The sequence below is a fragment of the Meles meles genome, chromosome 18 (assembly GCF_922984935.1).
Source record: "Meles meles chromosome 18, mMelMel3.1 paternal haplotype, whole genome shotgun sequence".
NCBI classification, from domain to species: domain Eukaryota; kingdom Metazoa; phylum Chordata; class Mammalia; order Carnivora; family Mustelidae; genus Meles; species Meles meles.
In genome coordinates, this window is record NC_060083.1 from 59,488,879 (window position 1) to 59,502,326 (window position 13,448).

Sequence of the window (13,448 nt, forward strand, 5' to 3'; positions counted from 1 at the left end):
CCACCGGTCAGCCCCTGAGCCCCCCTTCCTGGGCCGGCCCTCCAGCCTCAGCCAGCTGCCCGGTGGGCCTTCATGCTGCCTTCTCATCCTGGCACCGGCATCCTTCCCACCCTCCCTCGCCTTCTCCCAACTTCTTTCTGCTTCTCCTGGTCACCTGTCCCTTTGTCCTGGCAACTTGAAGCAATATGGAAATAAGAAATACGAAGATACCAAGAGAGCTGGTGCCCCTTTTCCCCCAAGGGGGGCTCACTCATGTTCAACTGCCCCCAGTGGAAATCCCAGTGCCCTTGACAGCCCTTGTGTGGACAAGGCGACTCCTCCAGCAGGAAGGAAGGAGGCATGTGGTAGGGGGTAACCGCGAGGTCCTGGAACTAGACCCCAGCCCATACCACCTCTTAACTACTGTGACCTTGAGGAGGCTCCTACCCTCCCGTGTGCCTTACCTGCCTGGTACATGACACGGGACTCTGGATTGTTGTGAAGACGAAATGAGTTCGTTGACACTGACCTCCTAGAAAGGAGCGTGGCTCACAGGGAGTGCTTGGTAGGTGGAGGTGGTTTGCCGTGATTCTGGCTGCTGTCCCCGGTCTCAGCACCCACTCCCCGCCTTCCATTCACAACATCCTTGGGAGCCGCCCGAGGAAACACTGGTGAGAGCGTCTCTCTTCCAGATCTTGGCTTGCTCCGTGGCTCAGACCATTGACGGAATGAGGATTTTCTTCCTTCTGAGGCTACTACTGTTTGACTTGTTATTAATGGGCATGTTTTTATTGCCGTTTTACCTGCCGCACATTGTCCTCTCAGATTAAAATAATGATACATTTGGTTAATAATACCTCGCACTGGGAGAGTTGCTTTCATCCCCGCAGCTCAAAGCCCTCTACAAACATGACCTCATTCGTCCTCCCTGTGCTCCCAGGACGGGACACTCCCGTGTTAACTGGCCTGAGAAAGGGAAGCCCTACCCTCATTCCTCTCCAACCAGATTCTCAGAAGCCAAACTATTGACAGAGCATTTCCACCTCTCACAGCCACGGATCAGAGACAGAGGTCTGTTGCTCTCCCTCTTGCTGCCCAGAGTGACCTTACACCCACAGAGCCAGAGTCCCTCCGGCTTGGGGGCTCGGTCCCCCTTGCCTTGCCCAGGAGCCCACAGCTGTGATACTGGTACCTGCAAACAGTAAACATTAAAGAACCTTTCAGAATAAACTGCCTTGATAGCTGGGTGGGGGAGGGGTAGGAAAAAAGGATTGGCAATTTTGGTGTTTTCAGGACGCTTCTCTTCCTGGAGAAGTTCTTAATTCAGACCCAAGGGCTCCTGCGGGCTGAAAGGCCTCTGCCCAGGTAAATCCTTCTACTCATGGTCGTGGCATGCTTGCCAGTATGTACTTGTGAAAACTGGAGCCCCGCAATGACAGTACTTCCTTGTTCTAGGGCTGCTTGTGGCCTGAGCTCCCTGGCAGTACATGCTGCCGTCTGCTTACTTTTGTTTTCACCTTGCAATTACTGGAAGGGAAGGGCTGCAAGCCGTACTTGACTCTCCAGCCACACTCTAGGGCTCAGCCGGCGTGCACTTCATTATGGCAGAAGCAGCAGTCAAAACGCGGACTCCTTCCCCTTCAGAATAAACACACAGGGACACCTGGGTGGCTCAGTGGGTTAAACGTCTGCCTTCAGCTAAGGTCATGATCCTGGGGTCCTGGGATGGAGCCCTGCACCAGTCTCTTTGCTCAGCGGGGAGCCTGCTTCTCCCTCTGCCTCTGCCTGCCGCTCCCCCTACTTACATGCGCCCTCTCTCTCTCTTTCTCTCTGCCAAATGAATAAATAAAATCTTTTAAAAAATAAACAAACAAGCAAGCAAACAAACAAAAAGACTAACAAAACGCAACAAGTTCATTATAATGCCCAAGGCTGTTTTTCATCAGTACATAATCATAGGGTGTAATTTTTCCCTTATTTATATATATATTTTTTATGTGGTCAAGTTTTCTTAGAGACTTACATTCGCTTTAGGCAAAGTCAAAACAGAACCAGGGCTTGCTTTCTTCTAACCTTCTATTCTGCAGACCCTTAACTAATTTCAACATACCACGGGACTGATATTTCAGATGCAAAAACTTATCAAGTTTTTCAGAAACAAATTCTAACAGTGAATCCCTAGCAATATTTACCTTCCAAACCTCTCTGTCCCTTCCTCAGTCCGCCTAAACTCCTAGTTCTTTCCCCACATCTACAGTTCCCAGACACAGCCCTGAAGGTCAAATCCTTTTTTTTTTTTTTTAAGATTTTATTTTTAAGTAATCTCTACACCCAAGGTGGGGCTTAAACTCACAACCTCAACATCAAGAGTCACACGCTTTTCCTACTGAGCCAGACAGGCGCCCCTGAAGGTCACATCCTTATCCAGAATATGGAGGCTCTGCACACATAAACAAATCTTGTTTTTAAACGACTGGGGTTGAGAGTCACTGCTGGTATAGAAAGACTTTTTTTTTTTTTTTAGATTTTATTTATTTATTTGAGAGAAAGAGAGCAAGGGTTGGGAGGGGCACAGGGAGAAGCAGACTCCCCCCTGAGCAGGGAGCTGGACAAGGGGCTCCATCCCAAGACCCCGGGATCACCGGAGCCGAAGGCAGATGCTTAACCAACTGGGCCACCCAGGCGCCCCTAGAAACACTACTTGTAGAAAGATGGTAGAAATGAAAACTTCAGCGAGGTCCGGCGATTTCAGAAAAGGAAAAGTTCCGGGCTTGGCATATTAACGACTGAGAAAGTCACTAATTTTTCCTCCTTGCAACTACACTTCGCCCATGCTAACATCGGTTTACATCTTCAGAGAGCAAAGTTTTTGGTCCAATAACCAGGAAGAGAGTGTTCGGCCTTTGGGGAGGATAGTGATTGAAAGGAGGCAGAAAGCGGGTACCTTGTATTTCAATAACAGGAGAAGAAAAAAAAAAAGTAGAGCTGCTTGAAAGTTTTTAAAAAAATAAACAGTTTTGAGACTCGAGCAGCTGCAAAGCCTCTGTCTGTTTTCTATTTTGATCATTCTGCTTCTCGAGATGACCACATCTTTCAGAGGAAATGAGTCAAAGCCACTCTGTCTTGCTTTTCCAGCTGAGCATGTTCAGTTTCAATGAAGTAATGAATGAACTTGGCCGCACCACCCCCAAGCCTACAACAGCAAACACAGGGCCCTCGGCCAATCAGCAGACACTCCAGGTTTTCAAGTTGAGTTCAAACGGGCTCCCGGAAAGCCAATCAGCGCGCGCGGCTCCGCCCCAAACTCCCGGCCGCGGCCAACCAGGAGCCGGGACGAGCCAAAACACAGCAGCCGACCAATGCCGGGCAGCCCCACGGCGCCGACCTCCGCCAATGGGCGCGGCCGGGCGAAAAGAGAAACAGTGCGGGCCGCAGGCCGCAGGATTCGAATCGAACGTCCGCACCGGAGCCGGGCGCAGGCCGAGCGGCGCGGGCCAATCAGCGGCGGCGGCTCGCGGCCCCCGAACGTTGGACACCGGCCCCGCCCCGCGCCGTTGTTTGTGGTGTCGGCGGCCGCGGGAGCCGGACCGGGACACTCGCCGGGCGGGCGGCGGGCGGCAGGCGGCGAGGGTCCGGAGGCCGCGGGCGGGCGGCGGCGAGCGCGAGCCGAGGGCGGCCGGCCTCCCGCGGCCGCCGAAGCCATGTCGGTGAACATGGACGAGCTGCGGCACCAGGTCATGATCAACCAGTTCGTGCTGGCCGCGGGCTGCGCTGCCGACCAGGCGAAGCAGCTGCTGCAGGCGGCCCACTGGCAGTTCGAGGTGCGCGCGGGCCGAGGCCCGGGGGTCGGGGCAGCCGGGGGAGCCGGGCGGGGGCGGCCGGCCGCGCGCCGCGGGGTCGGGGAGGTCTGTGTGTGTCGCCGCCCGACCGGGCGGTCGGCGGCCGCGCGGTGTGGCGTGGGGCGCGGGCCCGGGGGCGGCGCGGCGGGGGGGCCCTGCCGGCGACACCCCCCCCTCCACCACCGGCACGCGGCCCGGGGACGCCCCCTGACGCGCCGCGGGCCGGGCCGGCCGAGGGGACACGGCGGAGGAGCCCGTGCTGGCGGGGCCGGGCCGGCCGGGCGCTGGTGGGAGGGGGGCTTCCCGCCGCGGCCCGGTTAACCGCCGCCCTGCCGCTGTGCTTGTCCGCAGACCGCCCTGAGCACGTTCTTCCAAGAAACCAACATTCCCAACAGCCACCACCACCACCAGATGGTAAGTGGGTCCGGGCGCCGGCGGGCGGGCGGGGAGCGGGGGCGTCCTCCGCGGCCCGCAGCGCACGGGGGGCGAGGGCGCGGGCCGGGGGCCGCTGTCAGCCGCCGGCGGTGACAGCCATGTTGCCGGGGAGCGCCGCGCCGCGATGTAAACAAAGAGCCAAAATGTCTTCCAGGAAAGAGCGGCTCCCGGGGCCGGCTGGCGCGCCCAACTTGGCGGCCCGGCCCGGGGGCTGCCGGACCCTCGAGCGCGGGCCTGTGCCGGGCGCGCTCCCCGGGACCGGCGGGCGGGGCGGCCGGGCAGTGGCCGGGGGCCGCGGGTGGGGAGGGGGCTCGGATGAAAACCACCGTCTGGGGGGCCTGGGAGCCCTGAGTGAGGGGCCCCGGGGCGCTGGGGGCGCTGGGGGCTCTGTTGACGGGGAGCCCCCATCAAACAACCCAGCTCTGCAGGGAACAGGAAAGGGACAAATCCACCCTGGCTCCGGGAGCTAAGCTCTACCCTGAGAGCCCTGCTCCCTCTTTCCTGTTGTTGGAAAAGGGACAGGCCCCGAGTGTGGAGGAGGGTCGGATTTTGACGAGATAAGGACAAGAATTTGCATTTAATCTCAGTGTGTGAAGACACAAAGTACAGGAAACGGAACGGTTCGCGTCTGGGTGTGCTTTCTTCTCTTTTCCAGGCTGGCCCCCTCAGCTGGAGCCTTTGCCCTCCTGGCCAGTGGGGTGTCCTGCTTTCCAGGGGCACCCGGACCTGGCTTTCACTTCAGAGGCTTGAATGCCTTCCCCTCCCTTCCCCACCCCTCCCCGCTAGTTACCTATTAGCTCTGCTGGGGGAGGAGGGACTGGGCTCCACCGTGGGGATTGTAAAACATTATTCCCCAGGAGATCTGTTGTGGCTTTCCGATTGCATTTTTGGCATTTTTAACACTTGGTGTCCTTACCCCTGGCTCCCTTCTCAGTGCTGCTGCCTTTCCTGGAGAAGCTGCACGAGGTTCCCGTGCTGTGTCTTGTCCTTGGTGCCCTGTTTTCATCTAGTTGCAAAGGACGAGTAGCAGGGTCTATCTTGACCTTTTAAACAGCTCTTCACTTGGAATGGCTGATGCTGTATATAAATCAAAAGAGAAAAACATACTGGAATACAGTGGGAGAACTGTGGGAGCTGCAGGGATGTGGCGGCTAAGGCCAGGTTCCTCGTAAACCAAGAGGGGTCATCTCTAGGAGACCCTCCCCTGCACTGGAACATGGGGAGAGCTCTGGCCCCCACCGTGCAGCAGAGCCTAGGAGCACCCCGGTTCCCAGCTCTCTAAAGAGCCTTGAGGTTCCGTGCACCAGCTTGTAGCCATTCGAAAAAGCCCAGGGGCCTCCAGCACAGCCATTCTGTGATGCTGTGAAAAGGGAGGCTGACCCAGGAGAACTGGGACTAGTGGCCCCTTTAGACCTCGTTATACCTTCTCTGCAAGTCCCAAGGGGTTATAATCTTTTTTTTTTTTTTTTAATTTATGTAAGTAATCTCTGTACCCCACGTGGGGCTCGAACTCAGGACCCCCCCAACATCAAGAGTTGCATGCTTTCCAGCTGGATCAGCCAGGCGCCCAGGGATTATAATCTTTTAAAGCTTTCCTCAAGGCAGGTTTTGTAACATTATAATCGGTGTATCCATCAATACACTACCCATTGCTTACTTCATCAGCACAGTGGAGAATCCCATTCCTGCCCTCAAGGAGTCTGTAATTTTTTGAGAGAATAAATCAAAGGAAAAAAGTTTAAAAAGAACAAGAGAACAGTAGTGGCAAGATAGCAACACCAGAAGTGACCCCAGGGCATGAGTAACTAGTAAATGACTGTCCGGTAAATTACTGTACAGTCACAGTTGGAGGCATCTTCCCAGGTGGGGTGGGGGGGCCTCCGGGTTGAACTGGGGGGGGGGTGCTGAGAAGAGGAGCGAGGCCCTGGCTGGGAAGCAGGGTACAGTGGACATGGTGTGCTAATTTAGGGCTGGCAAACTCCCGTCTGTAGTTGTTAGAAGCGAGGAGCTGGAGGAGTTTTGCAAGCATCTGGCCCAAACGCCAGCTTTTCAGCAAAGTAGAGTGCCCCTCGGAGAGGTTAAGGAACTTGCCCGACAGGGCTGGGTGGACACGGGATGCCCCTGGTCCAGGAGAGGCAGGCCATTCTCTGCTGTCGGGTGGTGGTTGAGACGGGCTTTACTGGCGTGGCCAACTGGGGAAGTCACGATGCTGTGATGCAATTGGCCTCTGCCCGCACCCCCCATTCATTGTTTCCTGCTGCCGAGAAGTCAGCCCAGGGCTGGGGGGCGGGGAGTGGTGGAGGGAGGAGGGAAGTGGTCTGGGTGGGGCCAGGCCTGCTGGGACTCCGGGCAGCCCCTGAGGAAGACAATGGTTGCAGCTCCCCAGCTGCTGAGAGGGCACTGGCCCAGTTAACAGGACAGATTCGCCTCCCTCCCCATTTCTGGCTGGGATTTCACTGCAGAGCTGTGAAAAGCTCCCTCTGCGAGGTGAAGAGCCCTAGAATCTTGCTCCCCTAGCCCCGTGCCTGGGGGAGGGGCTGGTGTTGCTAAAATTAGGAGAAATTCAAAGAAGGACTCCTGTGGCTTCCTGGGAAAGAGAGAAGCTGCTGTGAGGTCAGAACAGGCTTTGTGCAGGCCTTGCTCTCTGCTGCCTCTTCCCCCTGGTTGGATGAGAGAGTTCTGGGTGGCACCCCCTGGCCCCACCCACCGAGCTGCTGGGGGTAGGGGGCGGGCTGCCATCCCCCATATTCTCAGAGAGCCCCACCCCACTGTGCCCTCCTCCAGGCCTTGCTCCTCGCAGCTGGGGTCCCTGATCAGAAAGGGTGGGAGTTTGGAGGAGTTTCGCAGAAAACAGATGTTGGGGTGCTTGTAAGTACCTACCCCCAGGAGGAGGGCTGAGGGGACAGAAGAGGCCGAGACTCTGCCAGCACCCCACCAACACGTGGGGGAGATGTGGGGACACAGAAAACCCCAATCCCTGCTTTTTGTCCTTGGGGAGCCCAGGCGTGAAGTACAGATGAGTCAGAGTTGGCTAGAGATCAGAGAGCTGGGGCCCGCAGTTCTCGGGGGCCCTCACCACCCTGGGAGTCCGAGCCCAGGAATCCCCTCTTTGCAGCCTGTAGTCTCAGACAGTGTGTTTTGGTCCGTTGACTTGAGCTCCAGGCCTCAGTTTCCTCATCTGTGCCCGGGCATTGAGATACTGAAGACAGAGCCTCCAGGGCCTCTGGCTGGAGCCAAGTGAGCCCAGATGCCGAGAAGGTGCAGGTCCTCCTACGTCGGCAGAGGAGGGAGACCCTTGGGTCTGGCTGCCTTCCTTTGACCGAGGACCTCGGAACGGCCGAGGGCGGATTGCTGAGGGAGCCAGCTGGTTTCTTACCCAGGCCGAGGCGCTAAGCGCCGGTGTCCTGGGCTGCTCTCTCGTGTCCTCACTTGAATCCGACACCCTGCCTTCTGGTCGGACTTAACCCTTTGCTGCGGACACTCCTCTGGGCATCCCCACCCGGCATGCAGGAAACACTCTTTGGTTTAAAAAAAAAAAAAAATTGTCGGGGTTTGTCCTTACTTTTTGTTTGTATTGGCTCGGGCTGAGAAGGGTGCTTCTCTCCTGTTGAAGCTGCCCAGGGACCCACAAATGGGAATGGAGGCGTGGCCGGCCTGGGTGAGCCCCCCGCAGGCCCTGTGGGTCCACGGGGCACGATGGCTCAAAGTTGGGGGCTGCGTGCCGGGCCCCTTTGCGACACCTGTGTTCTCTCCCAGCAGATGTGCACCCCCAGCAACACGCCTGCCACACCGCCCAACTTCCCTGACGCACTGGCCATGTTCTCCAAGCTTCGTGCCTCCGAGGGCTTGCAGAATAGCAACAGCCCCATGACGGCCGTGGCCTGCTCCCCCCCTGCGAGCTTCAGCCCCTTCTGGGCCTCGTCCCCACCCAGCCACCAGGCCGCCTGGATCCCGCCCTCCTCCCCCACGGCCCACAGCTTCCACCACCTGCACCACCCGCAGCCCACGTGGCCCCCCGGAGCACAGCAGGGGGGCTCCCAGCAGAAAGCCGTGGCTGCTGTGGATGGCCAGAGATGAGACTGGATGCCGCCGGGCGCTGGGCTGGAGCTGGGGCGTGGGGGGGGGAGCAGTCCAGGGTCGTGGGGACACAGGAGGGCTGGGGTGGGGGGGGCGGGGTGGGGGGTTTCCTGAAGAGCGCACTGGAGGATTTTATAGAAGAATTTTTTGGGGGGGGAGGGGGGAGTAAACTTCCTGAGCCACTTGGGTCCTTCAGGAGTTTCTCTTCAGACAAGTTTTTTTCCTCTTTTTAATATATAACTATAATATATATGACTATATAAATATAACTAATGTTATGTGAAATGAGGCTGGCTGACTGCGGTGTTGGGGTCAGCAGGGAAGCCCGGAGTGTCTCCTTGGGCCAGCACCCCCCCCACCCCTCGCCCCAGGGCAGGTGCTTGCAAGCCAGGTGGGGTGACCTGCAGCCCCAAGGGGTCCGCTGGCTGCCTCCCGGAGCTCACCCCTTCGGGAATCAAGAGGACCACCGTGGATCCGCTCCGAGGAGTCCCACGGCAGGGGCCCCCAGAAGCGCCTGGCGGCCAGAGGTGCAGAGGCCCCTGGCCATCATAAGTGCTCCCCGCCTGGACTTCGTGGCTGGCTCCTCAGTGACCCCACAGCTCTGTGTGTCTCCCGGTGTCACCTGTCGCCAGCCGGATGTATGGGGCTTGTGCCGAACTAAAGAGCTGGCTTGGGTCAGGGGCTGAGGCTCTGCCTAGCGGGGGTCTTGCCTCTCCCACTGTGTGTCTCACCTGAGGGGATGGCAGAGTGGAGAGCTTAACTTTGGATTTTCTTCCCAAATCAATCATCTCACCAGGGCGAAATTTTAATTTAAAAACTTAAAAGAGACTTTTCTAACTTCCCTGGTTTGCGGTTCCTTTATTTCCTGGGTAGGAACAGGGGTCTCCATGGGAAGAGGGGGGCGGAGCTTCAGTGGGGCGTGGCTGGTCCCGGTATTGGGTATTCTGACGGGGGGGGGGGGGGGGGGCGTGTTGATAGGACCAGCTGGGTCCCGCTGACTATGGGAGGGAGAGGAGGGCCTGGGTCTGACCGGCTTCTGACCCTCTCCCTTTCTTGGCCCTTGGGGTGTGGCCTGCCCTAGGCTGGCACTTTGCCCTGGAGCCTTTGTCTTGTCTGCAGTGGGGAAGCTGCTCCTCCGAGGCCCCCCAGGCATCTTCCCACTGGGCCCCTCCCTTCTGTCCCTATCCTCAGTCCCTGGGGATAGTGTGGCCCTTGACTGCGTGTTGAGTGGTCATCTCCCAGAGGTCGACCAAGGCTGTCCAGGATCCACAGAGACCGGGTGGGTCCCAAAGGAACTGGCTTCCTTGCCCTTCCCACCTTCCCCGCAGCCTCCAGCCACTGGATCAGAGACGGTTGGCAATTCCTGTCCCAATGGGGCCTTTGCTCAAATGATCCTCAACTGGGTGGTGGGTGCTACCTTTTTTTTTTTTTTTTTAAGCTTTTTATTTGGCAGAGAGGCTGCGAGAGAGAGAGAGAGACACAGAGAGACAGAGAGAGAGAGGAGAAACAAGCAGGGGGAGTGGGAGGGAAAAGCAGGCTTCCCACCCAGCAGGGAGCCTGATGTGGGGCTCCATCCCAGGACCCTGGGATCATGACCCAAGCTGAAAGCAGATGTTTAAGGATTGAGCCACCCAGGTGTCCCAGGAGAGATGCTACCTTGTACCTCCCTGTGCCCTGAGACCCCTAAAACTTACGTGTGTGCTTGTGTGTGTGTGCGCTGTGGGAAGGGGGCTTTTCTCTCCCTCCTCAGCAGCCAGAGCCCTGTGATGGACCCTGCTGTAGACTGGGGCTGGAGGGGCTGGAGGTTCATAGCCAGAGGGGGAGTGACACCTGAGAGGAGCCCTAGGGAGCACGCCCCCTGCAGTGGCCCCTGTGCAGCCGGACAGAACCTGCCGGCAGAGCCCTCTGCCCCCTGCATGGGATGGTTTCCTCTGAGGCCGGGTTAGTCCTTCCAGTTTTGTTTCCTGGTTGGAAACCCCTGGGCCGCCTCCCGGCCTCACCCCTAAGCCAGCCCACCTGTGCTTTCCAGCTGCGAGGGGAAGTCCCTGGAGGGCCCGTGGGCGGCCACGCTGGGACCACAGCCTGGGGACGGTGGGCGGCCTGGCCCAGGTGCGAGGATGGGGGCTGGCCTGCGAGGCTTGGGGAATGTCCTCCACTCCCTGTCCTTGTCTTGGCGCGGGGAAGGCCTGGGCGCCGAGGCCTGGGCTGTCCTGCTGCTCCTCCCTGCCAAGCTGGTGAGTTTGGATTCTAGGCCAGGGACACTGAGCCAGGAACCTGCTGACATCTCCCAGGCTGGGTGAGAAACAGGAGCCCGAGCAGGAGCAGAGGGGCTAGAGCTGGCCCTCCTGCTCGGGGAGAGAAGGGCGCCTGGCCTGAGACCTTCCTACCGGGCCCCCAGGGTTCAAGCTGTTCCCCTCTTCTTACCCAGCCAGGGCATTAGATCATTGTGAGAAGATGGAGGGGATCTTGGCCCATGGGGAAAGCGGGGGGGGGGGGGGGGGGGGGGAGAGAACACCGCCCCCGCCCATAGGGAACACCTGCCCCACCCCCATGACACCCTCCTTTGCCCACACGGGACTGGGGAGAAACCCTCTTCTGGGCAGTTTCCTGCCACACTTTCCTTTCGTGTGCGATTTGTCACCCCATCCCCTCCCACCTTAAAGCGAGCCTCTTGTGTGAGACATCCCTTCCCTATGTTGGGGTGACGAGGAGTGGGGCTGGGGGCCTCCCCTGAGAACAAACCTGAAGACAGAAAAGCTGCTTTTGTGACTTCAGAGGCCTCCGGGGGAGGGCGGTTCTCCCTCGTCCCTGGGGCCCCAAGGGGGTCTGGGGGCTCATCCCATACCCGCTGAACTCAGCCGCCACCCCTCGCTCCTCTGTCCCCTCAAACCGGCCAAGACCTTTAGCGCAAAGGACCCTAGATAGCAGTGAACCCTCTTGCCTCTTGGAGGTCAGTGGAACCCAGCAGGCTGGGGCAGTACAAAGGCTAGGCCTCCCGGCTGCTGGGCACCATGGCAGTCCCCTGGCTAAGCCCCTCCCGACACACTTCTGCTCACACTTTTCACTCTTTCTGGGGAGGGGGGATGGGGAGCAGGGAACCGGCCTAGGCCAGGCAGTCCCTCTTTGCCTCGGCAGCAGCCACTCAAGGGTAAGCTGTAGAGGACAGCAACCAGAAACCTTCCCAGGTGGCCGGGGCCCTGCTCCCCGTGGGATGTGCCAGAAACACCCCAGTGGGCCAGGCCACCCTGTAGGCCAGCAGCCTCGGGGTCCCGCGGAGGTCAGGAGAGAGCCCGCGGGGGTGAGAGCGGCTCCTACCATGGCCTACCAGCCCTGGGCTCTGGCCTCCACAGCTGCTTTTGAAGCCCCACACCCTTGGAGGGTTGCTTCACCCATTTTGGGGGGTGGGGGGTTGTGGTCTCATTCTCACGCTGCGAGTCCAACCCATTCTCCAACTGGAGGCCGGCCACCCGGACCGGGGGTGGGGGGGGGGTGGTCTGGCGGGGCCCGGCCTGCAGGGTCCCCCACCCTTTCACTCCGTCTTCCCGAGCCAAGACCACAGAAGCCTCGCTGCCCCAGGCTTCTTCCTAAGCATTTATTAACACCTGTGCTCACTGAGCAGTGGTGGACCGCGGTCCCCGGGTGGGCTCCTCAGGCCCCTCCCCGGGGGGCAGGTCCATGTGCATCTCCAGCCCGCTGGGGCTGGGCGGGTGGGCCGCGCCAGGCTGGGCGAGGCGCCCCTCGGACGACAGGGGTCTGTCTTTCCGTGGACGAGGAGCAGCTGTGAGACATGTGAGATGTGGGGGCTGAGATGGCTTCCATGCCCCACACCCCCCCGCAGCCCACCTTGCCCGAAGTGCCGGCAGCACGGGGGAGGGCAGAGTGCTGGAGAGGGGGCCTGCAGGGCTGCGGTGGGCCTTGCAAGCCCGCACAGGAGCTCCTGAGCAGAGTTCCTTGCTAATCTCCGGGAGTTAAAAATCATCAAGGCCTCCGTGGGTGGCCGAGAGCCTGGCTCTTAGGTAAAGTTTCCTCTAGTGATCCAGGGGCTGTTGAGGCGCTGGCCACACCAGCAGGTGCAAGAATTGCTCCTAAGACTGTCCTCTCCCCTCTCCTGCTCCCCTAACATTTTAGGTGTCCTGAGGGTATATAGTGGAGTGCCAGGGAGGGGGGGCTAAGTGCCCTAAGAACACAGTCACAGCCCTGCACTCTGTCCCCCACTGAATCGTCTGTCCCCGCCTGCTCTGCTTTGTGGCCAGCATAGGTTCCGGAGGCAGACAACTTAGGTCTGAATTCCACTCCTGCTGCTTCCTAGCTGTGTGACCTTGGGCGAGCACCTTAACGTCTCTGTGCCTTTGTTTTCTTAGCCGTAAATGAGGCTCTCAGTGGTCCCTGCCTCTTCATGTTGGTGTGGGGATTAAAACTGTACGTGTCAAGCCCCTCACAGTGCCTGGCTGGAGAGAGTAAGTAAAGGCGAGGTGCCCTGACTAGCACCATCACTCCTCTCTGTTTCCGCTTCCTCTGGGCACTCACTGAGTGCTGGGACTGGAATGGGTGGTAAAGGGCAGCAAGGCTGGGCGTTTAACAGGGCTGGGGGAAAGGGGGCAGCCCTCAGACCTCCTGCAGGCATCCGCAAAGTGTGCAAATGGAACTTTTTACAGGAAGAAGAGCAGCCCCTTTCGTTAGATCCCCTTTCTTGGGTGCCCTGACCCTGAGCAGCACCAATCCAGGGCCCCCCTTTACAGGCAGATGAGGAAACAGGTCTGGATGCAGGGGTGGGGAGACTTGCTCGGAGTCACTTGAAGGTGATCCGGCCTCGTGGTGATTCAGGCCAGTGTCCCTCTCTGGCCCCCAGGGATGGCTGGACCCTGGGGGACCCTTAGCCCCCAGACGTTTAGGCAGGAGTTAGCCCCTTGGGGGACAACAGGGACTCAAGGGACCGTCCAGGCCTGGGGGTGAGGAGAAGCTCCCCCCCAGATGAGGTCGGACTGCGCCACCAGCTGCCGCACAGAGCCGACCACTAGCTCCAGGAGAGTGAGCACCTGTGGGGGGGGGGGGGCTTGGGCCTGGAGCCAGAGCCCTGGGCTACAACCCTGCTCCTGTTCCCTCTCCTGGGAGATGGGG

The 13,448-nt window shown here is 59.1% G+C and overlaps 3 protein-coding genes across 4 annotated transcripts in view; 1 reads left to right on the forward strand and 2 right to left on the reverse strand.

Moving 5' to 3' along the window:
- RNF157 (ring finger protein 157) overlaps positions 1–861 on the reverse strand; it is a 96,704-nt gene extending 95,843 nt beyond the window's left edge. Inside the window, exon 1 of the mRNA XM_045985608.1 lies at positions 444–861. Coding sequence (XP_045841564.1) covers positions 444–456 — 13 coding nt within the window. The 5' untranslated portion in view covers positions 457–861. The remainder of the gene's footprint in view (positions 1–443) is intronic.
- Positions 862–3,446: 2,585 nt separating this feature from the next.
- Positions 3,447–9,171, forward strand: UBALD2 (UBA like domain containing 2). Of its 2 annotated transcripts, none has more exons than XM_045985106.1 (3): positions 3,447–3,800; positions 4,170–4,232; positions 8,010–9,171. In XM_045985106.1, the coding sequence occupies exons 1-3, from the start codon at positions 3,681–3,683 to the stop codon at positions 8,328–8,330; spliced, it is 504 nt and encodes a 167-aa protein (XP_045841062.1). In that variant the 5' UTR covers positions 3,447–3,680; the 3' UTR covers positions 8,331–9,171. The 2 variants fall into 2 exon arrangements, with proteins under 2 accessions (XP_045841062.1, XP_045841063.1); XM_045985107.1 differs by having other exon boundaries at positions 3,450–3,800; positions 8,013–9,171.
- Positions 9,172–9,317: 146 nt separating this feature from the next.
- QRICH2 (glutamine rich 2) overlaps positions 9,318–13,448 on the reverse strand; it is a 35,529-nt gene continuing 31,398 nt past the window's right edge. Inside the window, exon 21 of the mRNA XM_045986285.1 lies at positions 9,318–12,108. Within this exon, the coding sequence (XP_045842241.1) occupies positions 11,939–12,108 (170 nt within the window). The 3' untranslated portion in view covers positions 9,318–11,938. The remainder of the gene's footprint in view (positions 12,109–13,448) is intronic.

What these genes read in the sequence shown, in the direction of transcription:
- UBALD2 (XM_045985106.1), top strand. Translation starts at nt 3,681, where the DNA reads ATGTCGGTGAACATGGACGAGCTGCGGCACCAGGTCATGATCAACCAG. An exon ending in CGGCCCACTGGCAGTTCGAG is followed by an intron (nt 3,801 to 4,169) that starts GTGCGCGCGGGC and finishes GCTTGTCCGCAG; the next exon opens with ACCGCCCTGAGCACGTTCTT. An exon ending in GCCACCACCACCACCAGATG is followed by an intron (nt 4,233 to 8,009) that starts GTAAGTGGGTCC and finishes GTTCTCTCCCAG; the next exon opens with CAGATGTGCACCCCCAGCAA.